Source organism: Tursiops truncatus, chromosome 4 (genome assembly GCF_011762595.2).
Source record: "Tursiops truncatus isolate mTurTru1 chromosome 4, mTurTru1.mat.Y, whole genome shotgun sequence".
Classification (NCBI taxonomy): Eukaryota; Metazoa; Chordata; class Mammalia; order Artiodactyla; family Delphinidae; genus Tursiops; species Tursiops truncatus.
This window is the reverse complement of record NC_047037.1, coordinates 88,258,763-88,285,820: the sequence shown is the minus strand read 5'-3', so window position 1 is coordinate 88,285,820 and position 27,058 is coordinate 88,258,763. Positions and strand designations below refer to the sequence as shown.

The following is a 27,058-nucleotide window of genomic DNA, read 5'->3' as shown; positions in this document are numbered from 1 at the left end:
GCAAATCAAACCTACAATGAGGTATCACCTCACACAGGTCAAAATGGCCATTATCAAAAATACTAGAAACAATAAATGCTGGAAAGGGTGTGGTGAAAAGGGAACCCTCCTACACTGTTGGTGGGAATGTAAATTTGATACAATCACTATGGAAAACAGTATGGAGGTTCCTTAAAAAACTAAAAAAAAAAAAAACTAAAAATGGAACTACCATATGACCCAGCAATATCACTACTGAGCATATACCCTGAGAAAACCGTAATTCAAAAGAAGGCATGCACCACAATGTTCACTGCAGCACTATATACAATAGCCAGGACATGGAACCAACTGAAATGTCCATCAACAGATGAATTGATAAAGAAGACGTGGCACATATATACAATGGAATATTACTCAGCCATAAAAAGAAATGAAATTGAGTTATTTATAGTGAGGTGGATGGACCTAGAGACTGCCACACAGAGCGAAGTAAGTCAGAAAGAGAAAAACGAATACCATATGCTAACGCATATATATGGAATCTTAAAAAAAAAAAAATGGTACTGATGAACCTAGAGGTAGACATAGAGAATGGACTTGATGACATGGGGTGGGAGGGCGAACCTGGGGCAAAGTAAGAGTAGCATCGACATATATACACTACCAATGTAAAACAGCTGGCTGGTGGGAAGCAGCAGCATAGCACAGAGAGAACGGCTCGGTGCTTTGTGAGGACCTACAGGGATGGGATAGGGAGGATGGGAGGGAGGATAAGGTGGGAGGGGATATGCGGACATGTGTATGCATATGGCTGACTCGCTTTGCTGTGCAACAGAAACTAACCGGGTATTGTGAAGCAATTATTCTCCAATGAAGATCTATTAAAAAATTATTAAATTAATTTCATCTGTTTCTTTCTACTTTTCTTAATGTACCTCCTAATAAATTTATGATGACATACATGGTTCATATTTTGGCTCTCACTATATTTCCTTTTTTAAAAAATTTTTATTTTATATATATTTTTATACAGCAGGTTCTTATTAGTCATCCATTTTACACACATCAGTGTATACATGTCAATCCCAATCTCCCAATTCATACCACCACCCCCCACCCCCACCACTTTCCCACCTTGGTGTCCATCCGTCTTTTCTCTACTTCTGTGTCTCAATTTCCGCTCTGCAAACCGGTTCATCTGTACCATTTTCTAGGTTCCACATATATGCGTTAATATACGACATTTGTTTTTCCCTTTCTGAGTTACTTCACTCGATAGGACAGTCTCCAGACCCATCCACATCTCTACAAATGACCCAATTATGTTCCTTTTATGGCTGAGGAATATTCCATTGTAAATATGTACCACACCTTCTTTATTCATTCGTCTGTCAATGGGCATTTAGGTTGCTTCCATGACCTGGCTTTGTAAATAGTGCTGCAATGAACATTGGGGTGCATGTGTCTTTTTGAATTACGGTTTTCTCTGGGTATATGCCCAGTAGTGGAATTGCTGGGTCATATCGTAATTCTATTTTTAGATTTTTAAGGAACGTCCATACTGTTCTCCATAGTTGCTGTATCAAATTACATTCCCAACAACAGAGCAAGAGGGTTCCCTTCTCTCCACACCCTCTCCAGCATTTGTTGTTTGTAGATTTTCTAATGATACCCATTCTGACTGGTGTGAGGTGATACCTCAGTGTAGTTTTGATTTGCATTTCTCTAACAGTGATGTTGAGCAGCTTTTCATGTGCCTCTTGGCCATCTGTATGTCTTCTTTGGAGAAATGTCTATTCAGGTCTTCTGTTCATTTTTGAATTGAGTTGTTTGTTTTTTTTAATATTGAGGTGCATGAGCTGTTTATATATTTTGCAGATTAATCCTTTGTCCGTTGATTCATTTTCAAATGTTTTCTCCCATTCTGAGGGTTGTCTTTTCGTCTTGTTTATTGTTTCCTTTGCTGTGCAAAAGCTTTGAAGTTTCATTAAGTCCCATTTGTTTAGTTTTGTTTTTATTTCCATTACTCTAGGAGATGGATTAAAAAATATCTTGCTGTGATTTATATCAAAGAGTGTTCTTCCTATGTTTTCTTCTAAGAGTTTTATAGTGTCCGGTCTTACATTTAGGTCTCTAATCCATTTTGAGTTTATTTTTGTGTATGGTGTTAGGGAATGTTCTCATTTCATTCTTTTACATGTAGCTGTCCATTTTTCCCAGTACCACTTATTGAAGAGACTGTCTTTTCTCCATTGTATATCCTTGCCTCCTTTATCATAGATTAGTTGACCATAGGTGCATGGGTTTATCTCTGGGCTTTCTATCCCATTCCATTGACCTATATTTATGGTTTTGTGACAGTACCATATTGTCTTGATTACTGTAGCTTTGTAGTATAGTCTGAAGTCAGTGAGTGTGATTCCTCCAATGCCATTTTTTTCCCTCAGGACAGCTTTGGCAACACAGGGTCCTCTGTGTCTCCATACAAATTTTCAGATTTTCTGTTGTAGTTCTGTAAAAAATGCCATTGGTATGTTGATAGGGATTGCACTGAATCTGTAGATTGCTTTGGGTAGTATAGTCATTTTCACAATATTGATTCTTCCAATCAAAGAACATGGTATATCTCTCCATCTGTTGGTATCATCTTTAATTTCTTTCATCAGTGTCTTATAGTTTTCTGCATACAGGTCTTTTGTCTTCCTAGGTAGGTTCATTCCTAGGTATTTTATTTTTTTTGTTCCAATGGTAAATGGGGTTGTTTCCTTAATTTCTCTTTCAGATTTTTCATCATTAGTGTATAGGAGTGCAAGAGATTTCTGTGCATTAATTTTGTATCCTGAAACTTTACCAAATTCAATGATTAGCTCTAGCAGTTTCTGGGTGGCATCTTTAAGATTCTTTATGTATAGTATCATGTCATCTGCAAACAGTGAGTTCTACTTCTTCTTTTCCAATTTGTATTCTCTTTATTTCTTTTTCTTCTCTGATTGTAGTGGCTAGGACTTCCAAAACTATGCTGAATAATAGTGGTGAGGGTGGACGTCCTTGTCTTGTTCCTGATCTTAGAGGAAATGCCTTCAGTTTTTCACCATTGAGAATGTTTGCCGTGGGTTTGTCACATATGGCCTTTATTATTTTGAGGTAGGTTCCCTCTATGCCCACTTTCTGGAGAGTTTTTATCATAAATCGGTGTTGAATTTTGTCAAAAGCTTTTTCTGCATCTATTAAGATGATCATATGGTCTTTATTCTTCAATTTGTTAATATGGTGTATCGCATTGATTGATTTGCATATATTGAAGAATCCTTGCTTCCCTGGGATAAATCCCACTTTATCATGGTGTATGATCCTTTTAATGTGCTGTTGGATTCTGTTTGCTAGTATTTTGTTGAGGATTTTTGCAACTATATTCATCAGTGATATTGGTCTGTAATTTTCTTTTTTTGTAGTACATTTGTCTGGTTTTGGTATCAGGGTGATGGTGGCCTCATAGAATGAGTTTAGAAGTTTTCCTTCCTCTGCAATTTTTTGAAAGAGACTGAGAAGGATGGGTGTTAACTCTTCTCTAAATGTTTGATAGAATTCAGCTGTGAAGCCATCTTGTCCTGGACTTTTGTTTGTTGGAAGATTTTTAATCACAGTTTCAATTTCCTTGTGATTGGTCTGTTCATGTTTTCTATTTCTTCCTGGTTCAGTCTTATAAGGTTATACCTTTCTAAGAATTTGTCCATTTCTTCCAGGTTGTCCATTTCATTGGCATAGAGTTGCCTGTAGTAGTCTCTTCGGAAACTTTGTATTTCTGTGGTGTCTTTTGTAACTTCTCCTTTTTCGTTTCTAATTTTATTGATTTGAGTCCTCTCCCTCTTTTTCTTGATGGGTCTGGCTAATGGTTTCTCTATTTTTTTTATTTTCTCAAAGAACGCCCTTTTAGTTTTATTGATCTTTGCTACTATTTTCTGTGTTTCTATTTCATTTATTTCTGCTCTGATCTTTATGACTTCTTTCCTTCTGCTAACTTGGGTTTTGTTTGTTCTTCTTTCTCTAATTCCTTTAGGTGTAACATTAGATTGTTTATTTGAGATTCTTCTTGTTTCTTGAGGTAGGCTTGTATAGCTATAAACTTCCCTCTTAGAATTGCTTTTGCTGCATCCCATAGGTTTTGGTTCGTTGTGTGTTCATTGTCATTTGTCTCTAGGTATTTTTTTATTTCCTCTTTGATTTCTTCAGTGATCTCTTGCTTATTTAGTAACATATTGTTTAGCCTTCATGTGTTTGTGTTTTTTACATTTTTTTCCCTGCAATTGATTTCTAATCTCATAGCATTGTGGTAAGAAAAGATGCTTGATATGATTTCAATTTTCTTAAGCTTACTGAGGCTTGATTAGTGACCCAAGATATGATCTATCCTGGAGAACGTTCCATGCGCCCTGAATAGAAAGTATAATCTGCTGTTCTTGGATGTAATGTCCTATAAATATCAATTAAATCTATCTGGTCTATTGTGTCATTTAAAGCTTGTGTTTCCTTATTAATTTTCTGTATGGATGATCTGTCCATTGGTGTAAGTGAGGTGTTAAAGTCCCCCTCTATTTTTGTGTTACTGGCGATTTCCTGTTTTAGAGCTGTTAGCAGTTGCCTTATGTATTGAGGTGCTCCTATGTTGGGTGCATACATATTTATAATTGTTATATCTTCTTCTTGGATTGATCCCTTGATCATTATGTAGTGCCCTTCCTTGTCTCTTGTAACATTCTTTATTTTAAAGTCTATTTTATCTGATATGAGTATTGCTACTCCAGCTTTCTTTTGATTTCCATTTGCATGGAATATTTTTTCCATCCCCTCACTTTCAATCTGTATGTGTCCCTAGGTCTGAAGTGGGTCTCTTGTAGACAGCATATATATGGGTCTTGTTTTTGTATCCATTCAGTGAGCCTGTGTCTTTTGGTTGGAGCATTTAATCCATTCACGTTTAAGGTAATTATCAATATGTATGTTCCTATTACCGTTTTCTTAACTGTTTTGGGTTTGTTTTTGTAGGTCCGTTTCTTCTCTTGTGTTTCCCACTTAGAGAAATTCTTTTAGCATTTGTTGTAGAGCTGGTTTGGTGGTGCTGAATTCTCTTAGCTTTTGCTTGTCTGTAAAGCTTTTGATTTCTCCATCAAATCTGAATGAGATCCTTGCTGGGTAGAGTAATCTTGGTTGTAGGTTCTTCCCTTTCATCACTTTAAGTATATCATTCCACTTCCTTCTGGCTTGTAGAGTTTCTGCTGAGAAATCCTCTGTTAACCTTATGGGAGTTCCCTTGTATGTTATTTGTTGTTTTTCCCTTGCTGCTTTCAATAATTTTTCTTTGTCTTTAATTTTTGCCAATTTGATTACTGTGTGTCTCAGCATATTTCTCCTTGGGCTTATCCTGTATGGAAATCTCTGTGCTTCCTGGACTTGGGTGGCTATTTCCTTTCCCATGTTAGCGAAGTTTTTGACTATAATCTCTTCAAATATTTTCTCAGGTCCTTTTCTCTCTCTTCTATGAGGTCTCTTATGCTTTCTTCATTTCTTTTCTTTCTTTTTTCTTTATTGTGTTCTGCAGCAGTGAATTCCCCCATTCTGTCTTCCAGGTCACTTATCCGTTCTTCTGCCTCAGTTACTCTGCTATTGATTCCTTCTAGTGTATTTTTCATTTCAGTTATTGTGTTGTTCACCTCTGTTTGTTTGTTTTTTAATTCTTCTAGATCTTTGTTAAACATTTCTTGCATCTTCTCGATCTTTGTCTCCATTCTTTTTCCGAGGTCCTGGATCATCTTCACTATCATTATTCTGAATTCTCTTTCTGGAAGATTGCCTATCTCTGTTTCATTTAGTTGTTTTTCTGGGGTTTTATCTTGTTCATTCATCTGGTACATAGTCCTCTGCCTTTTCATCTTGTCTTATCTTCTGTGAATGTGGTTTTTGTTCCACAGGCTGCAGGACTGTAGTTCTTGCTTCTGCTGTCTGCACTCTAGTGTATGAGGCTATCCGGCTCTCACTATATTTCTATTGCACCACAATGGTTCATGAAATGAATCAGACTAGATTAAATTCCTTTAAAATCCCTTCTAGTTCTAAAGGGAACCCTCTTGCACTGTTGCTGGGAATGTAAATTGATAGAGCCACTATGGAGAACAGTATGGAGGTTCCTTAAAAATCTAAAAATAGAACTACCATATGCCCCAGCAATCCCACTATTGGGCATATACCCTGAGAAAACCATAATTCAAAAAGAGACATGTACCACAATGTTCACTGCAGCACTATTTACAGTAGCCAGGATATGGAAGCAACCTACATGTCCATTGACAGATGAATGGATAAAGATGTGGCACCTATATACAATGGAATATTACTCAGACATAAAAAGAAATGGAGTTATTTGTAGTGAGGTGGATGGACCTAGAGTCTGTCATACAGAGTGAAGTAACTCAGAAAGAGAAAAACAAATACCATATGCTAACACATATATATGGAATCTAAAACAAACAAACAAACAAAAATGATTCTGATGTACCTAGGGCCAGGACAGGAATAAAGACACAGATGTAGAGGATGGACTTGAGGACATGGGGAGGGGGGAGGGTAAGCTGGGACAAAGTGAGAGAGTAGCATTGACGTATATACACTAACAAATGTAAAATACATAGCTAGTGGGAAGCAGCTTCATAGCACAGGGTGACCAGCTTGGTGCTTTGTGACCACCTAGAGGGGTGGGATAGGGAGGGTGGGAGGAAGACGCAAGAGGGAGGGGATATGGGGATGTATGTATACATAGAGCTGATTCACTTTGTTACACAGCAGAAACTAACACAACATTGTAAAGCAATTATACTCCAATAAAGATGTTAAAAAAATAAATCCCGTCTAGCTCTAGCATGCTGACACTAAGAGACTATAGGTTCAAGCTAATAAGTTTTAATTTCAAAGTTACTTTAGAGAAATACAGGGTTAATTACTATTTCATATTTCTCCACACTTTTTCACCCATGCCCACTACTGTTTTCTCAATTCTGTTTCCTACGGATCCCCAGTAGCCAAGAAAAATGAATGTCCATTTATTTATTTATAAACTGGAAGTATACAGTTCATAGGGCCATTCTGAATTGTCATTCAGTCATATTCCTCTGAATCACCTGTGGAACATATAAAAAATATTGATTCCTAGGCTTGATATCTGGAGATTCTGACTCAGTACCTTTGGTATGAGATAGGATCCTATACTTCTCAAGAAGCTACCTACATCACTCAGAGGCTCAGCCAGGTTTGGGAATCAGTTGTCTAGCCTAACTTACTTCATCTGTAGCTGGGGTAAAATTAATTGTTCTAGAGACAAGGCCTGGTGGCCCCCAACCTGGAGCAAGGATGTAGAGCTCCTAACTCCAGCTCACTGCCATTGTTGACACCTGTTCTGACAAACACTCATATTACTCACTCCTCAAGAGCTCCAACCATCAGTATATCTTCCTTGTCAGTTTTAACATCCAACTCAGGTTCTCCACTAAGCAGAAGCTTCAAGTTATAAATAACCAGCAAAGTACCTAGTGGAAAAATAGATATTTGACTCATCAATATTTAACTATACTATGTGTTAGTCATGGTGCTATTATCTCACCTATGGAATTAAGCCTGCTATAGACCAAATTTCTTTTTGTACTTCAGTAAATAATACGCTTGGATAAGTTCCAAGATATACGTCTTATAGCAAATTCCACTCTCTGCCAAACAGTGTTGAGTTTCTACAGTATAGCGCTTCTTTTTACTATTCATTATGTCTTTCAATGTGGATTCTTAAACTTTGGAACTCTGTTCATAATTTGCATTACAAAAACTGTTAGAAGCCTGAACCAAATTTGTATTATAGGCAAAGCTCTCACTGGCAGAACTGAAGTCAATGCACATAAGAACAAAGATGAATTTTCAACATTTGTATAAATATGAAGTACTGCTTTTAGACCCTGAAACAGGTGTTGGTAAACTTTTTCTGTAAAGGGCCAGATAATAACTACTTCAGGCTTTGCAGGCCTCTCACATCTACTCACAACTCAACTCCACAGCTGTAGCATGAAAGCTGCCGTAGGGAATACACAAATGAATGATGAGGCTATTTCCAATAAAAATTTATTAACAAAAACAGCTATGGGGCTGATAGGACCTGCAGGCGCTAGAGTTTGCTGACCCCTGCTCTAAAGCACAGTAAACAAAAAAATCCAAATTCTTTATGAAATTGATTATAATATCAAGACAAACACCACTGTCAGAGAAATTTTAAGAACAACCAATTACACTTTTTTTGGTAATACTAAAACAGAAAGGAGAACAGCAGAGTGACTAAGAATTTGGACTTGGACTTGGGAGCCTAAATACTTGGGTTACATCCTGGATCAACCATTTACTAGCACAATGACCTCAGGTAAGTTTCCTAACCTCTCTGAACCTAAGTTTTCTAATCTATATGACGGAGCTCATGAGGTACCTAAACCACTGAGTTGTTTAGAGGATTAAATGAGTTAATTTTTATAAAGCATTTAGAAAAGTATTCAGGAAACAATACATCTTTCATTTATATGAGTATTTCACAATTAGAAGGCAACTAAGAGATTACATTAACTGTCCATAAAGTATGCCACATATGTTAATGAAATGAATATTTATTTAATTGCCACTATTTTTCTGCTGTGAGAAAGGGAAAAGGATGACATAAAACATCACTTTTAAACAAAATGACACAGGTTTAGAGAAGAAATTTTGAAGGTAACCACAGGCCAAGTCACAAAAAAAAAATCTCAGAATTTGCTATAAGCATAACATAAAACAGAATTTTAATATAAACACAACAGAATTTTGCATATAAACATTACAAAAAGTAGAATGCAAATAGTTTTCTCTAGAGTAGGAATCTTTTTGCTTCCAGATATGAAAAGTGCTAGAAGTCTGGAGAAAGACTGGCACAGAAACCTGGATTCGTTATTTTATAAATTGCTAACTCTCTTATAAACCCTGGCATCATCTAATCATTGATGCTTCAGTATAGCATCTGGTGCAGAGACTGTGATTCCCTGCGGTAATAGCCTGTATCATCCTCTTCTTATCCAGTTTCACCAAGCTCACACAAGTACAAACTTTTCTCCCAATGTCAGGGACTTAAGAATTATTCCTGTTTGGACTCTCCTGAGACAAAACTTATATAAATAAAATGAATAACTGCCCCATATGAGACTCCATGTGATATTGTAAATAGAAGAAAATACGAAATCATATTTATAGTCTTTCATAAGACACTGAAAACAAATACTTTCACATCAAAATTTCAGGGCTGTGATGATCTTACCACATTTCCCATAGATCACATCAAACTGCTGCATCAATTCAGCTTCAGTTTTAAACGGAGAATACTTAAAAATTATAGACAATTCCGTTGAGAATTTCTGAGGATCATCTGTGACAGATTCTCTGGTTCTTGTTAACCATGAAGGTATTGGAACCACAACCTATTAAAAAAACACACATCAATTTACTATGAAATACACAAAGAAAAACCATCATTCTTTTGTCTGATCCTAATTCAGTTCATTTACCATGCAGCCAAATTATAAAACACTAGGTTAAATGTTTATTTTTCCCAGGTATGCTAGTTTTATAAGGAAGAGACACATGACAAATATGTATACTTGGAGTTTTATTCTAAAATGTTCCACTGTAGAATGTGGGAACAGATGGAATCTACCTCAGCCCCCTATGGAATTATGGGTAGAATGGCAGAGGGGACAACAGTATCAGCATTTTAGAAGTTGAAAAGCATATCCAAGTATGACAGCATATCCAAGAAGTATGACAGCATATCCAAGTAACCAATCTAAAGCCCGTGCCAGGCAGGAGAAGCACTAGCCTGATTTACAATTCAGAATCTGCTAAAAGGCTCAGAGATTGATGGCATGAATTAACTCTGGAGGTAGGGTAAAAGGAGAAGAGAGCTAGAAGTAGCATCCAGGTCCTCACCTGGCAATAGCTCCTCCCCCACCTCCACAGGGACTGATGTTTATTAACTGGAAAGAGTGGAACAAAGCACGTCTGGATTAGCGGATATATCAGGCACAGTTGGCAGGGGACCTTACTTAGATTAGAGGGATTAAATAAAAGTATACATATTGGATGCTGAGAACCCCAGATCCCTTCTCTCATTTGGCTCCCAGGAAGCTGTCAGCTAGACCTTCAGGCAGAAGCCTGTAAGAGTCTTCTTTGAGATATCTGACCAGCCCAGAAGGAAAGACATGAGGCAAATTATATTGAGGATTTTCCAATAAAACATCCCAGTTAGATCCCATTATTGTGACCTGCATAGCTGTCAAGCCCCACCCACACTCTCAGAGCTTTCAATTGGCACTTTATTGAACTAATCTTTAAAGTATTCAGGATTAACAGTCATCTAAGAAAAGCCTCTAATGTGACAGACAGAGACCAAATAAACAAGCACAAACAAAGCAACTCAGTGGTAACAAAAACCATAAGAGGAAGATGAAAATTTCAGGGGGAAAAAATTCAATCGTAGTTAATATCTTCAGTGCTCTAAGAAGAAATATTGTATCCATGAAACAAGAACTACATATCTTTAAAAAGGAATATTGAGAGACTAAAAAGACTCCTTAGAAGTAAAGAATATGATTACAGAAAAAATTTTCTTTTTAAAGGTTGGAAGATAAATGTAAGAAAATCTCCCAGAAAACAAAACAAAAATATAAAGAACAGAAAACAGGAGAGAAAGGGTAAGAAAACTAAAGAACTGTCTCTAGACATCCAAGAGCTAAGAACAGGTGTTGTAAAAGGAGAGAAAAGATAATATGGATGGAAGAAAATCATGCAATATTACAGGAAAATATCCCAGAATTAAAGGACATGAGTTTCCAGACTGAAAATGTTCAACAAGCACCCAGCACGATGGGTACAAACAGACCCACCCAGAGGCAAAACACTGAAATCAGAACAGAGGGGGAAAAGCCCTCCCAAAAATAGAGGGAGGGGGGAGAAGAATGGGTCACCTAGAAAACTCAGGAATTTAAATGGCTTCAGACTTCTCAACACTAGAAATTATAAGATCATGGAGCAATGCCTTCAAAATTCTGAAAGAAAACTAATTCCAAGAAAAAACATCAAGCCAAACTATCATTAAGTGTTTGGGTGGGATAAAAACATTTTCATGCATGTGAAGTCTCAAAATATTTTACCCCTCATGCCCTCTTGCTGAGAAAACTAATGGAGGATATGTTACACCAAGAAGAGGGAGCACACTAGGAAAGACCTGACACAGAAGAGAAATAAAGAGAATTGCCAGAATGATGGCAGGGGCATATCCCAGGATGGCAGCTGAATACCAGCCATGGAAAGCAGGAATGTGAGGTGCAGCACATAAGAAGATTCCAGAGTAGAGTTCTTCAAGACGGTGGAACCATCAAAATAACAGGCTGAGACTGGGGTTAACACAGTGATAAAAGACATATAAGACCAAGCAAATATTCAGTGATAGCGATAAGCATACAGAACACTAAGCAGGCAATTAGTAATTATTAATTAAAAGTTTTGCAGGAGAGAGAAAAATCATAGTTTGTGACACGGTATAATTGTATGTAGTGCCTGTATAGTCTCTAATGTAAATAGTGAATATTGGCACAACCAAAATTACAACTGAGCCATATTGAGGGTGGAGAATTGGAAGGGTATGTATGTGTGATGGGAGCAAAGAAACAGATAAATCCTCCCCTTTTACAGTGGGAGGTTAACAGAATAGATAATGCCTAAATCAAATCAAGAAGTAGCAATACAAGTATGTTATATAGAGATTTACAGGAAAATAGCAAAAGAATCAGCTAATACTGTTGAAAGAGATTGCCTCTGTAGAAGTGGAAATGGAAAGGGGCTGCAGGCTTTAGTTTAAAAAAAAAAAAGGAAATGACCCATTTTAGGAAAACTATAACCTCAGCTTTGGCCCAATTTCCCACATCCTTTACATACAAAAAGTACAATATAAATGCTTAAAGTATTGTGTTTCCTCATGTCAGAATCCCACTCAGCTACTCCCTATTGCTTCCAGACTATTCCTGTTAACCAGCCCCACTCCACTGCTGCCAGCGGGCATGCTGGGCTCCTGCTGGACAGTCCCCCATCTCCACACTGTCCCTCCAAACCCCACAGTCATCTCAGGTCTGAGACTTGCCACATGCTATTTCTCACCATATACCAACCTTTCCAGTTACACGTTGTCCTCTCCCCATAAAACCCTCATTGGTCACTCAAGGCTCTCTCATCTCTCCATCCATATCACTGCTTTTGACAATTGAGTAACAGCAGGAACACATACTCATTGAACAGCATGCTTTTTAAACACCCCTGTTTTTTTATTTATCCAGTTCATACGTGTCTGCCTTATTTGGTGATAAGACTGAAAATACTGATGGTCGGGTGGTCCCGCTTGTTTTCTACCTTCCACAGGGTCTACCCAGTGCTAGGCAGACAGCAGTTCCTCAACATGTATTTGCTATATTGAATTATAACTGATGTTCATAATACTAAACTCAGACACTGCAAATTAATAAAATGTCTCTGGGTCAGCAAATGGAATTGAAATTATGGTCAACAGAGTTACAGTTTTAAGTCTGTTTTGCATTCAATTTCTTTAGATGTTGTTTTCCAAGTCTTTTGAATCCAATATTCTATTTTAAAAATGATACTCTAGGGCTTCCCTGGTGGCGCAGTGGCCGATGCAGGGGACGGGGGTTTGTTCCCCGGTCCGGGAGGATCCCGTGTGCCGCGGAGCAGCTGGGCCCATGAGCAGCTGGGCCCGTGAGCCGCATCCAGAGCCTGCGCGTCCGGAGCCTGTGCTCTGCGGCGGGAGAGGCCACGGCGATGAGAGGCCCACGTACCGCGAAAAAAAAAAAAAAGATACTCTAATTTACAGACAAGTGGTGGAAATGTTTTGCAAGCTTCTTCCAAAAAGCTCACTGTGCCAAAGGGAGCCTCTTATTCTGGAAAATTTGTGTACATGGATAATAAAAATAAAGTTCTGAAAACTGTCTAGGAGTTACAAACCTACTCAAGGAAGGATCAATAGGACAGGCCTCCAATGACCCCAGAATGGCCAGCTACCCTCTCTCCATTTCCCAAATATACTCTTAAATTTCTAAAGCATAATCAGAAAGAACCCACGGTAGACTTTACCTCCTGAAACGGTAAATGAAAACAATTCCATTACCATGGGAACCGAAGGAAAATTCTCAACCCTTACCTCACTTAGACCTTCTCTTTCACAAAATGTCTGAGAAAAAAACACACAGGTCATCGTTTCTTCCTTCTTTGTGAAAAGAATAAAGTCTTTTCCAATCCTCATGGATCCACTATATTAAAAATCAAGAACATAACGGTTTACATCTCAAACACTAGAAAGAAGGAACAGGCGAGCATGATATCGTGTACTGTACCAGGTTGTTCTTTTCACAGAAATAACTCCCCTGTTTTGCTGACTCATCACCAAGAGTGTATAAGTATGATTTTTTTTTTTTCTCAAAGCAGAGCAGAATTTGAACTAATCCAGGCCCACATTCTGGCTTGAGATAAGGTGCTGTCCATGGCTCCAGCAAAGAACAATCATCTGTCCCTGGCAGGTGCTACACAGGTGATCGTAGCCTCATGTCCTCACTTTTCTTTGAGGCAGACCAGTAACATAAGCTGTGGACACATATAACACCTACACTAAGATACACTTTGAGAAACAATAGGACCTAGAGATGTGATGAAGCTTTAAGCTACAGGGGTGCTACTTCAGCCATCTCTGAAAAAAAGATTCATCATCTATTTAAGAATTAAATTTTAATTTTAATTAAATTTTAAAACATTGTAAAGGTTCAAGTCAGTTATGGGTAGTGGAAATTCTAAAACAAGATAGGACTCTCAAGTTTATATTTGTTTCTAAAATTTCCTTTAACCAAATATTATTCCCAATAATCAAAATCAATAATATATGCATTAAGGAAAACAATTCTCACCTTTTAAGACCATTGCCATATTGCCCAATAAACTTCAAACTTGATAACCGTTTCTTGGATGTTCCAAAGTAAATGATATCTGAAGCTTCCTCTATAATTGACAAAGACATGTAAGTGGTTAGGACTTATGAGTCATTCACACCGGCCAGAGGTCCAGTTGTCAGGATGTCACACATATATTAGGACAAATCCATACTTCTTGGGTCAGTCCAAAGACAAGGATCCTTGTCAGGCCCCATCATCTCTGACCAGGATCATAACAGCAATATATTGAAGGAGGTCAGACAGACCTAGCCACGTGACCCTGGGGAAGTAGAGCCTTAATTTCCTTTTCCCTGGGCCTCCCTGGTAGTGCAGTGGTTAAGAATCTTCCTGCCAATGCAAGGGACACGGGTTCGAGCCCTGGTCCGGAAAGATCCCACATGCCACGGAGCAGCTAAGCCCGTGTGCCACAACTACTGAGCATGTGCTCTAGAGCCCGTGAGCCACGACCACTGAGCCCACGTGCCACAACTACTGAAGCCCATGCGCCTAGAGCCCATGCTCTGCAACAAGAGAAGCCAGCGCAGTGAGAAGCCCGCGCACCACAAGGAAGAGTAGCCCCCACTTGCCGCAACTAGAGAAAGCCCACGCTCAGCAACGAAGACCCAACACAGCCAAAAATTAATTAATTAATTTTAAAAATATTTTCTTGTCCCTAAAAGGGAACTACTAACACTTATATCACAGATTTGTTGATGAAGATAAATGAAATGAATTAAATGAGATGATGTGTTAACCTTAAAGACAATACATGCCATTTAATAAATGCTAATAAAGGTGCTATAATTATTTGTACCACTAGTAATTTTCTATGCTTTTGGCACTTATCCAGTCCCATGTGAGACTGAGAAGGGCAGAATAGCTTTTGGTCTGCTACTAACTGGGAAGGGCTGCTTATTTCAGACTTTGAGAGTTATTCTCCTGATCTCTCCAGGGCATTCTGGAATTCTAGAGAAGAATCCCCTGAACTTCAGAATATACATACCTCCAAGCACAGGAATGTTCCCAGGGAAATAGGAAGAGATAGAAATGGGTCTCCCAATTGGGCTACCTGAATACATGCTCCAGAATTGCCCTGAGGACCCTGTGTCAGTCTGGGGGCAGACATGCTATAGTTCAGTGGCACGTGGCATGAGGTGTGTAAAGACACTCTGCTTGTCTGAAGCTAACTGGACATTTTATCACATGTTCTTATTAAGGGTTGGCTATTAGACAAGGGTATCCATAATGATAATATTAGCTACTGCTTATTATTTAGTATGTGCCAGGTACTATATCATATACTTTATTTGCACCAACTACTTAATATTTATAACAAGCCTACAAGGAAGATACTATTATTATTATTATCTACACATTACGCATGAGGAAATTTAAGTTTTAGGAGTTTATGTAACTTTCCCAAGGTCACACTGATAAATGGTACCCACAGAAATATCACCCAGAGTTGCAGAAGACCAAATCCCATGGTTTTTATCACACACCATATAGACTCCCATGTACGGTGGCCAGAGTTCTGAGCACAGGGACAGAACACTGAATAGGACAGGCATGACCCCTGTCCTCAATAACTTTATGTCATGGTAGGAGAAAGAAGTAGACAAACAAGATCCTTTCGGAGAGTACTAAGTAAGGGAAATAAAACCAGGGTAATGTTACAGGGAATTAACAAGAATGTAGCCTGCAGATAGAATGCTCAGGGAAGGCCTCCTTCATAAGGTGTCATCTGAGATTTAAATGATGAAGGGCCAGCCAGGTGTGGCTGGAGTGCTATGAGCAAGAGAGTGCGAGGTACGAGAAAAGGTCAAAGAGGTGGACAGAGGCCAAATAATGCAAGAAATTGAAAGTGTTGCTGAGGAATATGAATTTTATTCTAAAGTAATGGAAAACCACTAAGGGTTTTAAGCAGGGGCATCAATATGATCTATTAAAAGAAAAAAATGCACTCAGGATTGCTGTGTGGGGAATGCACTGTGATGGGGCAAGATTGCAAGTGAAAAGAGTTTGGAAATCACCGCAGTCATCTTCTAAGGGTCAAAATTGATTGAGCTCAGCTTGGACAACAGACGGATTCTATTTTCAATCATCAGAAAAACTCTTCCAACTTATCACCTGAGTTCCAACATTAATAAAGAATTGCTCTCAACACTACTGGGCCTTTTTAAAATACAACTGTATATGTCAACTGAAGTGAGTTTCTTCTGAAGATCTGAATATTTGTCTTACCTGTGTTTTGATTATTTTGTTTGTGGACCCATATAAAGGAGTTGCTTCTTTTTTTAAGGAATTGCTTTAGAATATGTCACACATAGTCTTTTACCATTCAGACCAAGGGGGTCTTTGGAGACTCAAAAGAAGATAATTGCTTTATTTTTTATTCTTAGCTTCTATCAGTACCGGTGATCATTCTTTCCTCTGGTGTGGAACTGACCAGAACACTACCATATTATTTGAACTCCCTCACTGTTTGTTAAATCTGGTGGTCAAAAAGCCTAGCTTGAGGGACATACACAAGTGTTATAAGAATTCAGGGAGAAGACTTCCGGGAAGATGGCAGAAGAGTAAGATGCGGAGATCACCTTCCTCTCCACAGATACACCAGAAATACATCTACGCGTGGAACAACTCCTACAGAACACCTACTGAACGCTGGCAGAAGACCTCAGACCTCCCAAAAGGCAAGGAACCCCCCACGTACCTGGTTAGGGCAAAAGAAAAAACTAAACAGAGACAAAAGGATAGGGACGGGTCCTGCATCAGCGGGAGAGAGCTGTGAAGGAGGAAAAGTGTCCACACACTAGGAAGCCCCTTCGCGGGTGGAGACTTCGGGAGGCGGAGTGGGGGAGCTTGGGAGCCGCGGAGGAGAGCACAGCAACAGGGGTGCGGAGGGCAAAGCGGACAGACTCCAGCGCAGAGGATCGGGCCGACCGGCACTCACCAGCCGAGAGGCTTGTCTGCTCGCCCGCCGGGGCGGGCGGGACTGGGAGCTGAGGCTCCGGCTTTTGTCGGAGCGCCGGGAGAGGACTGAGGTTGGCGGCGTGAACACAGCCTGCAGGGCGTTGGTGCGCCGCGGCTGGCCGGGAGAAAGTCCGGGGAGGGGTCTGGAGCTGCCGAAGAGGCAAGAGACTTTTACATCCCTCTTTGTTTCCTGGTGCACGAGGAGAGGGGATTAAGAACGCTGCTTGAGAGAGCTCCAGGGACGGGCGCGAGCCGCGGCTAAGAGTGTGGGACGCTAAGGCCGCTGCTGCCGCCGCCAGGAGGCCTGTGTGCGAACACGGGTCACTAGCCACACGCCCTTCCGGGGAGCCTGTGCAGCCCGCCACTGCCAGGGTCCCGGGATCCAGGGACGGCTCCCCGGGAGAGCGCACGGTGCGCCTCAGACTGCAGCGTCACGCCGGCCTCTGCCGCTGCAGGCCCGCCCCCGCACTCCGTGACCCTCCCTACCCCCCGGCCTGGGTGAGCCAGAGCCTCCGAATCAGCGGCTCCTTTAACCTCGTCCTGTCTGAGCAAAGAACAGACGCCCTCCGGCGACCTACACGCACAGGCGGGGCCAAATCCAAAGCGGAGCCCCTGGGATCTGTCAGAACAAAGAAGAGAAAGGGAAATCTCTCCCAGCAGCCTCAGAAGCAGCGGATTAAAGCTCCACAATCAACTTGATATACCCTGCATCTGTGGAATACCTGAATAGACAACGAATCATCCCAAATTAAGGAGCCCTGTGGATGAAAGGCTCTTGGTGCTGCAGCCAGGACTCAGTGCTGTGCCTCTGAGGTGGGAGAGCCAACTTCAGGACACTGGTCCACAAGAGGCCTCCCAGCTGCACATAATATCAAACAGCAAAAATCTCCGAGAGATCGCCATCTCAACGCCAGCACCCAGCTTCACTCAACGACCAGCAAGCTACAGTGCTGGACATCCTATGCCAAACAACTAGCAAGACAGGAACACAACCCCACCCATTAGCAGAGAGGCTGCCCAAAATCATAGTAAGTCTACAGACACCCCAAAACACACCACCAGACGTGGACCTGCCCACCAGAAAGACAAGATCCAGCCTCATACACCAGAACACAGGCACTAGTACCCTCCACCAGGAAGCCTACACAACCCACTGAACCAACATTAGCCACTGGAGACAGACACAAAAAACAACAGGAACTACGAACCTTCAGCCTGCAAAAAAGGAGACCCCAAACACAGTAAGATAAGCAAAATGAAAAGACAGAAAAACACACAGCAGATGAAGGAGCAAGATTAAAAACCCACCAGACCTAACAAATGAAGAGGAAATAGGCAGTCTACCTGAAAAAGAATTCAGAATAATGATAGTAAGGTTGATCCGAAATCTTGGAGATAGAATGGACAATAGAATGGACAAATTGCAAGAATCAGTTAACAAGGACCTAGAAGAACTAAAGATGAAGCAAGCAACGATGAACAACACAATAAATGAAACTAAAAGTACTCTAGATGGGATCAATAGCAGAATAACTGAGGCAGAAGAACGGATAAGTGACCTGGAAGATAAAATAGTGGAAATAACTACTGCAGAGCAGAATAAAGAAAAAAGAATGAAAAGAACTGAGGACAGTCTCAGAGACCTCTGGGACAACATTAAACGCACCAACATTCGAATTATAGGGGTTCCAGAAGAAGAAGAGAAAAAGAAAGGGACTGAGAAAATATTTGAAGAGATTATAGTTGAAAACTTCCCTAATATGGGAAAAGAAATCGTTAATCAAGTCCAGGAAGCACAGAGAGTCCCATACAGGATAAATCCAAGGAGAAATACGCCAAGACACATATTAATCAAATTGTCAAAAATTAAATACAAAGAAAACATATTAAAAGCAGCAAGGGAAAAACAACAAATAACACACAAGGGAATCCCCATAAGGTTAACAGCTGATCTTTCAGCAGAAACTCTGCAAGCCAGAAGGGAGTGGCAGGACATATTGAAAGTGTTGAAGGAGAAAAACCTGCAACCAAGATTACTCTACCCAGCAAGGATCTCATTCAGATTTGATGGAGAAATTAAAACCTTTACAGACAAGCAAAAGCTGAGAGAGTTCAGCACCACCAAACCAGCTCTACAACAACTGCTAAAGGAACTTCTCTAGGCAAGAAACACAAAAGAAGGAAAGGACCTACAATAATGAACCCAAAACAATTAAGAAAATGGGAATAGGAACACACATATCGATAATTACCTTAAATGTAAATGGACTAAATGCTCCAACCAAAAGACACAGATTGGCTGAATGGATACAAAAACAAGACCCATATATTTGCTGTCTACAAGAGACCCACTTCAGACCTAGAGACACATACAGACTGAAAGTAAGGGGATGGAAAAAGGTATTTCATGCAAATGGAAACCAAAAGAAAGCTGGAGTAGCAATTCTCATATCAGACAAAATAGACTTTAAAACAAAGACTATTAGAAGAGACAAAGAAGGACACTACATAATGATCAAGGGATCGATCCAAGAGGAAGATATAACAATTGTAAATATTTATGCACCCAACATAGGTGCACCTCAATACATAAGGCAAATACTGACAACCATAAAAGGGGAAATCGACAATAACACATTCATAGTAGGGGACTTTAACACCCCACTTTCACCAATGGACAGATCATCCAAAATGAAAATAAATAAGGAAACACAAGCTTTAAATGATACATTAAACGAGATGGAGTTAATTGATATTTATAGGACATTCCATCCAAAAACAACAGAATACACATTTTTCTCAAGTGCTCATGGAACATTCTCCAGGATAGATCATATCTTGGGTCACAAATCAAGCCTTGGTAAATTTAAGAAAATTGAAATTGTATCAAGTATCTTTTCTGACCACAACGCCATGAGACTACATATCAATTACAGGAAAAGATCTGTAAAAAATACAAACACATGGAGGCTAAACAATACACTACTTAATAATGAAGTGATCACTGAAGAAATCAAAGAGGAAATCAAAAAATACCTAGAAACAAATGACAATGGAGACACAACGACCCAAAACCTGTGGGATGCAGCAAAAGCAGTTCTAAGGGGGAAGTTTATAGCAATACAAGCCCACCTTAAGAAGCAGGAAACATCTCGAATAAACAACCTAACCTTGCACCTCAAGCAATTAGAGAAAGAAGAACAAGAAAACCCCAAAGCTAGCAGAAGGAAAGAAATCATAAAAATCAGATCAGAAATAAATGAAAAAGAAATGAAGGAAACAATAGCAAAGATCAATAAAACTAAAAGCTGGTTCTTTGAGAAGATAAACAAAATAGATAAACCACTAGCCAGACTCATTAAGAAAAAAAGGGAGAAGACTCAAATCAATAGAATTAGAAATGAAAAAGGAGAGGTAACAACTGACACTGCAGAAATAAAAGAGATCATGAGAGATTACTACAAGCAACTCTATGCCAATAAAATGGACAATCTGGAAGAAATGGACAAATTCTTAGAAATGCACAACCTGCCAAGACTGAATCAGGAAGAAATAGAAAATATGAACAGACCAATCACAAGCACTGAAATTGAAACTGTGATTAAAAATCTTCCAACAAAGAAAAGCCCAGGACCAGATGGCTTCACAGGCGAATTCTATCAAACATTTAGAGAAGAGCTAACACCTATCCTTCTCAAACTCTTCCAAAATATAGCAGAGGGAGGAACACTCCCAAACTCCTTCTACGAGGCCACCATCACCTTGATACCAAAACCAGACAAGGATGTCACAAAGAAAGAAAACTACAGGCCAATATCACTGATGAACATAGATGCAAAAATCCTCAACAAAATACTAGCAAATAGAATCCAACAGCACATTAAAAGGATCATACACCATGATCAAGTGGGGTTTATTCCAGGAATGCAAGGATTCTTCAATATACGCAAATCTATCAATGTGATAAACCATATTAACAAACTGAAGGAGAAAAACCATATGATCATCTCAATAGATGCAGAGAAAGCTTTTGACAAAATTCAACACCCATTTATGATAAAAACCCTGCAGAAAGTAGGCATAGAGGGAACTTTCCTCAACATAATAAAGGCCATATATGACAAGCCCACAGCAAACATCATCCTCAATGGTGAAAAACTGAAAGCATTTCCACTAAGATCAGGAACAAGACAAGGTTGCCCACTCTCACCACTCTTATTCAACATAGTTTTGGAAGTTTTAGCCACAGCAATCAGAGAAGAAAAGGAAATAAAAGGAATCCAAATCGGAAAAGAAGAAGTAAAGCTGTCACTGTTTGCAGATGACATGATCCTATACATAGAGAACCCTAAAGATGCTACCAGAAAACTACTAGAGCTAATCAATGAATTTGGTAAAGTGGCAGGATACAAAATTAATGCACAGAAATCTCTGGCATTCCTATATACTAATGATGAAAAATCTGAAAGTGAAATCAAGAAAACACTCCCATTTACTATTGCAACAAAAAGAATAAAATATCTAGGAATAAACCTACCTAAGGAGACAAAAGATCTGTATGCAGAAAATTATAAGACACTGATGAAAGAAATTAAAGATGATACAAATAGATGGAGACATATACCATGTTCTTGGATTGGAAGAATCAACATTGTGAAAATGACTCTACTACCGAAAGCAATCTATAGATTCAATGCAATCCCTATCAAACTACCACTGGCATTTTTCACAGAACTAGAACAAAAAATTTTGCAATTTGTATGGAAACACAAAAGACCCCGAATAGCCAAAGCAATCTTGAGAACGAAAGAAGGAACTGGAGGAATCAGGCTCCCAGACTTCAGACTATACTACAAAGCTACAGTTATCAAAACGGTATGGTACTGGCACAAAAACAGAAAGATAGATCAATGGAACAGGATAGAAAGCCCAGAGATAAACCCACGCACATATGGTCACCTTATCTTTGACAAAGGAGGCAGAAATGTACCGTGGAGAAAGGACAGCCTATTCAATAAGTGGTGCTGGGAAAACTGGACAGCTACATGTAAAAGTATGAAGTTAGATCACTCCCTAACACCATACACAAAAATAAGCTCAAAATGGATTAAAGACCTAAATGTAAGGCCAGAAACTATCAAACTCTTAGAGGAAAACATAGGCAGAACACTCTATGACATAAATCACAGCAAGATTCTTTCTGACCCACCTCCTAGAGTAATGGAAATAAAAACAAGAGTAAACAAATGGGACCTAATGAAACTTAAAAGCTTTTGCGCAGCAAAGGAAACCATAAAGAAGACCAAAAGACAACCCTCAGAATGGGAGAAAATATTTGCAAATGAAGCAACTGACAAAGGATTGATCTCCAAAATTTATAAGCAGCTCATGCAGCTTAATAACAAAAAAACAAACAACCCAATCCAAAAATGGGCAGAAGACCTAAATAGACATTTCTCCAAAGAAGATATACAGAGTGCCAACAAACACATGAAAGTATGCTCAACATCACTAATCATGAGAGAAATGCAAATCAAAACGACAATGAGATATCATCTCACACCAGTCAGAATGGCTATCATCAAAAAATCTAGAAACAATAAATGCTGGAGAGGGTGTGGAGAAAAGGGAACCCTCTTACACTGTTGGTGGGAATGTAAATTGATACAGCCACTGTGGAGAACAGTATGGAGGTTCCTTAAAAAGCTACAAATAGAACTACCATATGACCCAGCAATCCCACTACTGGGCATATACCCTGAGAAAACCATAATTCAAAAAGAGTCATGTACCAAAATGTTCATTGCAGCTCTATTTACAATAGCCCAGAGATGGAAACAACCTAAGTGTCCATCATCGGATGAATGGATAAAGAAGATGTGGCACATATATACAATGGAATATTACTCAGCCATAAAAAGAGACGAAATTGAGCTATTTGTAATGAGGTGGATAGACCTAGAGTCTGTCATACAGAGTGAAGTAAGTCAGAAAGAGAGAGACAAATACCGTATGCTAACACATATATATGGAATTTAAAAAAAAAAAAATGTCATGAAAAACCTAGGGGTGAAACAGGAATAAAGACACAGACTTAGTAGAGAATGGACTTGAGGCTATGGGGAGGGGGAAGTGTAAACGGTGACAAAGCGATAGAGAGGCATGGACATATATACACTACCAAACGTAAGGTAGATAGCTAGTGGGAAGCAGCCGCATAGCGCAGGGAGATCAGCTCGGTGCTTTGTGACCGCCTGGAGGGGTGGGATAGGGAGGGTGGGAGGGAGGGAGATGCAAGCGGGAAGAGATATGGGAATATATGTATATATATAACTGATTCATTTTGTTGTGAAGCTGAAACTAACATACCATTGTAAAGCAATTATACTCCAATAAAGATGTTAAAAAAAAAAAAAAAAAAAAGAATTCAGGGATAAGGTATCCCAATTCATGCAAATCTTTTATGTGAAGGAATAACATCTCAATTCCACAGCAAACAATATTATGTACCTACTCTGTGCTGCCTTTTGCTAGCCTTGAAGATACGAAGATAATCATGCAATGCATTGTAGATGTTTTCACTACGATGAGAACATTCAAGAAGCAACTAAACCTTTGAATGTGCAGGGAAAAAACACAGACTGCTAAAAACAAGGAGAGGTGACCTCTACCTCAAGGTTAAACAAAAAATTTAAAATCTCTTGCAAGCAGTACCTGAAGGGTGTGCTAAAGACAACCTCACAGTCTGTGTTTGTTTTCCATTCATTCCCAGATGCTGTTCCTTACAAGAAATCTGTGCCCTGTGCCTGTCATTTTTCTGATAATATTGATTTACGTTCACTTTTGGTCTTGCTTTAGATGGTTACAGTGAATTTACTCTGTCAGCTGGAATATTTAAACCTAAAAAGCTCAACAAGATGTTAAGTCTGGGGTTTATTTTCCCTAATAGCTCCATACTTGTTTATATATATATATATATATATCAATTTATTTTTATTTATTTTATAGGTTTTCAGGCTGTTTGTTCTAACAGCCAGGTAGGAATCTAGATAATTCACTTACCAGGGCTCATACCACATCCATCATCCAGGAAGCACAACATGAATCCACCCTGCAGTTCTTCATTATCCACTGTAAGAGAAAGCAGTTATTACTAATAAATAGTGGGCTTAATTTGTTCATCAGACAGTCATGCTGCTCACATAATTATTTGTCCTCCTCAAATGCAGCCACTGAGTGACAGAGTTATGGCACAAGGATAAAGCTCAGAAAGGCATCTTGGCTAGTTTCATGAGAAACTACAGGGGGAAAACAATCATGCAACAAAAAGGCTTTAAATTAACATAAAACATGTACATATTAATAAATTATGTATACAGCATGACATGCCCTGTTCTGGAATCTGACTGGTCCTTTAAACTTCAGGTATTTTCTCCCTGGGGGAGGGAATAAAGGTAGCCAGTGATGTGGCCCCAGGATCCCTCTATCAAATTGATCAGTCCTGATGCCCTTCCACCAAAGCACTAATTCTAAAGTCAGTCCAGGTCATTCTTATTAAATTCATCAGGCTCTCTTCCAAGTAGCTAATTCCCATAAGAGCCATTCGTGCATGCTTCTCAGTGGCAGCAAATATTTGCCTCTTGAAAAATGTATTTGATTTTTGAAAATAGCTAAGTTATTTGGAGTCAATTTTGATGATTAAGAGATATTAAATTACATAATATAATCTCTTGTTTAAAAAATTTTGAAGGTGTAACTAAAAGTAATGAGAGTAATGTTAATGCACAGTTTGTAATCTGGCTCTTGAAGTAATTTCAACATGTGGATACGTGAATTCCAGCACACCTCTCTCTTTTTTTTGTTAACATAACAACTTTATTGAGAAATAGCTTACACACAAGAGAGCTACACGTTTAAAGTGTACAATGTGACACATTTTGACATACGTAAATACCTGTGGAACCATCACCACAATCAGGATAGTGAACATGACCATCACCCCAGGTGTTTCCTGGTGCCCCTTGTAGTCTCTGCCTTCTGCCCCTCCCATGCCCTGTCACCCCCGACCCCATCCCCAGGCAGCCATGGATTTACTAACTCCATCCTCACAGATTCATTTCTAGCACATCAGTTAAGTCAACTCTGGGTTCAATGGTCACCTCTAATCTACATTTTTTAAATGTTCAAAATAATCTATAAATACATATCTAAAAATCATACCCAAGTTTTCTGGGTTCATAATTTTATGCTCACATGTCCACTTGTAATCCCCCCTCCTCTCTCTAATTCACCTCCTGTTTACAAACCCTTTGAATCTTCCCTACCATCTCATTTCCCCAGTTCTTCTCCCTACCTGGTCCTCTGGTCTGCTTACCTCAACTTCTGTGTCAGAATATTCCTCCCCGCTTTAGGTATTTGCTCTGTTCAGCCGTCCCCTGACTAAGGCTGACACTTCTCCACTGTTCAGCTCTTGTTGAGTTCTTTGCACAATGTGATAGTTCTCAACCTTGGCTGCACATTTGAATCACCGGGATATATTCTAAATTAATTGGTCTTGGATGCAGTTCAGCAATAAAAACTCCTCCCTATTATCCTAAGGTTTATCAGAACTGGGAACCACCTAACACAAGCCTCAGCCTGTGAAGTTGCAACAGTTGATTTTGCAGCTCTTGGTATATAGTTCTCACGTAAGAAAGCAGGGCATTTCTTTGGTGAATAGGTGGGAAAGGCTCAAAATTCCCAAGAGTCTTAATAGAGTGCTTAATTTTTCTATAACTTCCCATGAAGGCCTGCAGACAATCACAGCCTCAAAATTTAACGTTCCCCAAGTACCCACTCAGAGGCTTGGCGCCAACTTGTTTGTTTCAATTCCTTAAAACTATGTATTTCAGATCGATTTCTACTAACCATTAAGCATGCATGTCCGAAACAAACCACAGCACCTTCTCCCCAATCAGACTGCCTCCTCCTTCCGGTGTGTCCTGCTCAATAAATGGCATCTCTCTGCCATTAGGCTTCAGCTGCCCACGTCAAAGCCTCAAGATCAAGTTCTCCACCTCTTCCACCCATGTAGACATGTCTTCTCCATTCCACCTCCTCACATCTCTCAAATCTGACCACTTTCTCCATCCCCATGACACTGCCTTAGTTCAGGAAACCACCCCTCTCTTCTGGATTCCAGTAGCAGCTCCCCCACTTCTTGCTCCCACAAATCAGAGCACGCCGAGAGTCTGTAGCCAGTCATGCAGTTCACTCCTCTCCTGCTTATAACCCTTGCATGCCTTCCCACTGCCCACAGGGTGCAACCCAACCAGTTAGCAAATCTAGCTTGCCTTTCATCACCTGACCCTCCAACCTCTCTGTGGTGGTGAATTTTATGTGTCAACTTGGCTAAGCTGTGGTGTCCAATTGTTTGGTCAACTCGATGTTGTTATGAAAGTACTTGTAGATACAATTAACATTTATAATCAGCTAACTGTAAGTAAAGCAGATACCCTCTATAATGTGGGTCAGCCTCATCCAATCAGTTGCAGGCCGTAAAGGCAAAGACTGAGGTTTCCCAAAGAAACAGCAATTTTCTGCCTCAAGACTGCAACACAGAAACCCTGCTTGAGTTTCCAGGCTGCTGGCCTGCCTGAAGATTTAGAACTCAAGACTGCAACGTCAACTCTGACCTGGATTTCCAACCTGCCAGCTGCCCTACAGATTCCACACCTGCCAGCCCGCACAATCATGGGAGCCAGCTTCTTAAAATAATCCCCTTCTTTCTCTTCCTCCCTCTCTCTACTATATGTATATCCATAGATAGAATGAGAGAGACTGACAGAGAGACAGAGAGAGAGAGAGAGAGAGAGAGAGAGAGAGAGAGAGAGAGAGAGAGGAAGGGGCAGGGAGAGATATCTATTTATCTACTATTGGTTCTGTTTCTCTGAAGAACCCCTCCAAGCTCATCTCTTGTCATCCCCTCCCCTGCCCATACTGCACTCTTCCACTTCTACACAAATAATCAC

The 27,058-nt window shown here is 39.7% G+C and overlaps 1 protein-coding gene across 4 annotated transcripts in view; it reads right to left on the bottom strand.

Moving 5' to 3' along the window:
• Positions 1–27,058, bottom strand: part of MORC1 (MORC family CW-type zinc finger 1) — a 360,669-nt gene that overhangs the window by 147,868 nt on the left and 185,743 nt on the right. For 3 of the 4 annotated variants that reach the window (XM_073804253.1, XM_033855850.2, XM_073804254.1), the window contains 5 exons: positions 24,111–24,179; positions 14,049–14,139; positions 13,292–13,400; positions 9,347–9,506; positions 7,451–7,556 (listed from right to left, as the gene is read on the bottom strand). In XM_073804253.1, coding sequence (XP_073660354.1) covers positions 7,451–7,556; positions 9,347–9,506; positions 13,292–13,400; positions 14,049–14,139; positions 24,111–24,179 — 535 coding nt within the window. Of the gene's footprint in view, positions 1–7,450; positions 7,557–9,346; positions 9,507–13,291; positions 13,401–14,048; positions 14,140–24,110; positions 24,180–25,422; positions 25,534–27,058 lie in introns of those variants that run through there. The other variant, XM_019923133.3, reaches the window with a different exon arrangement.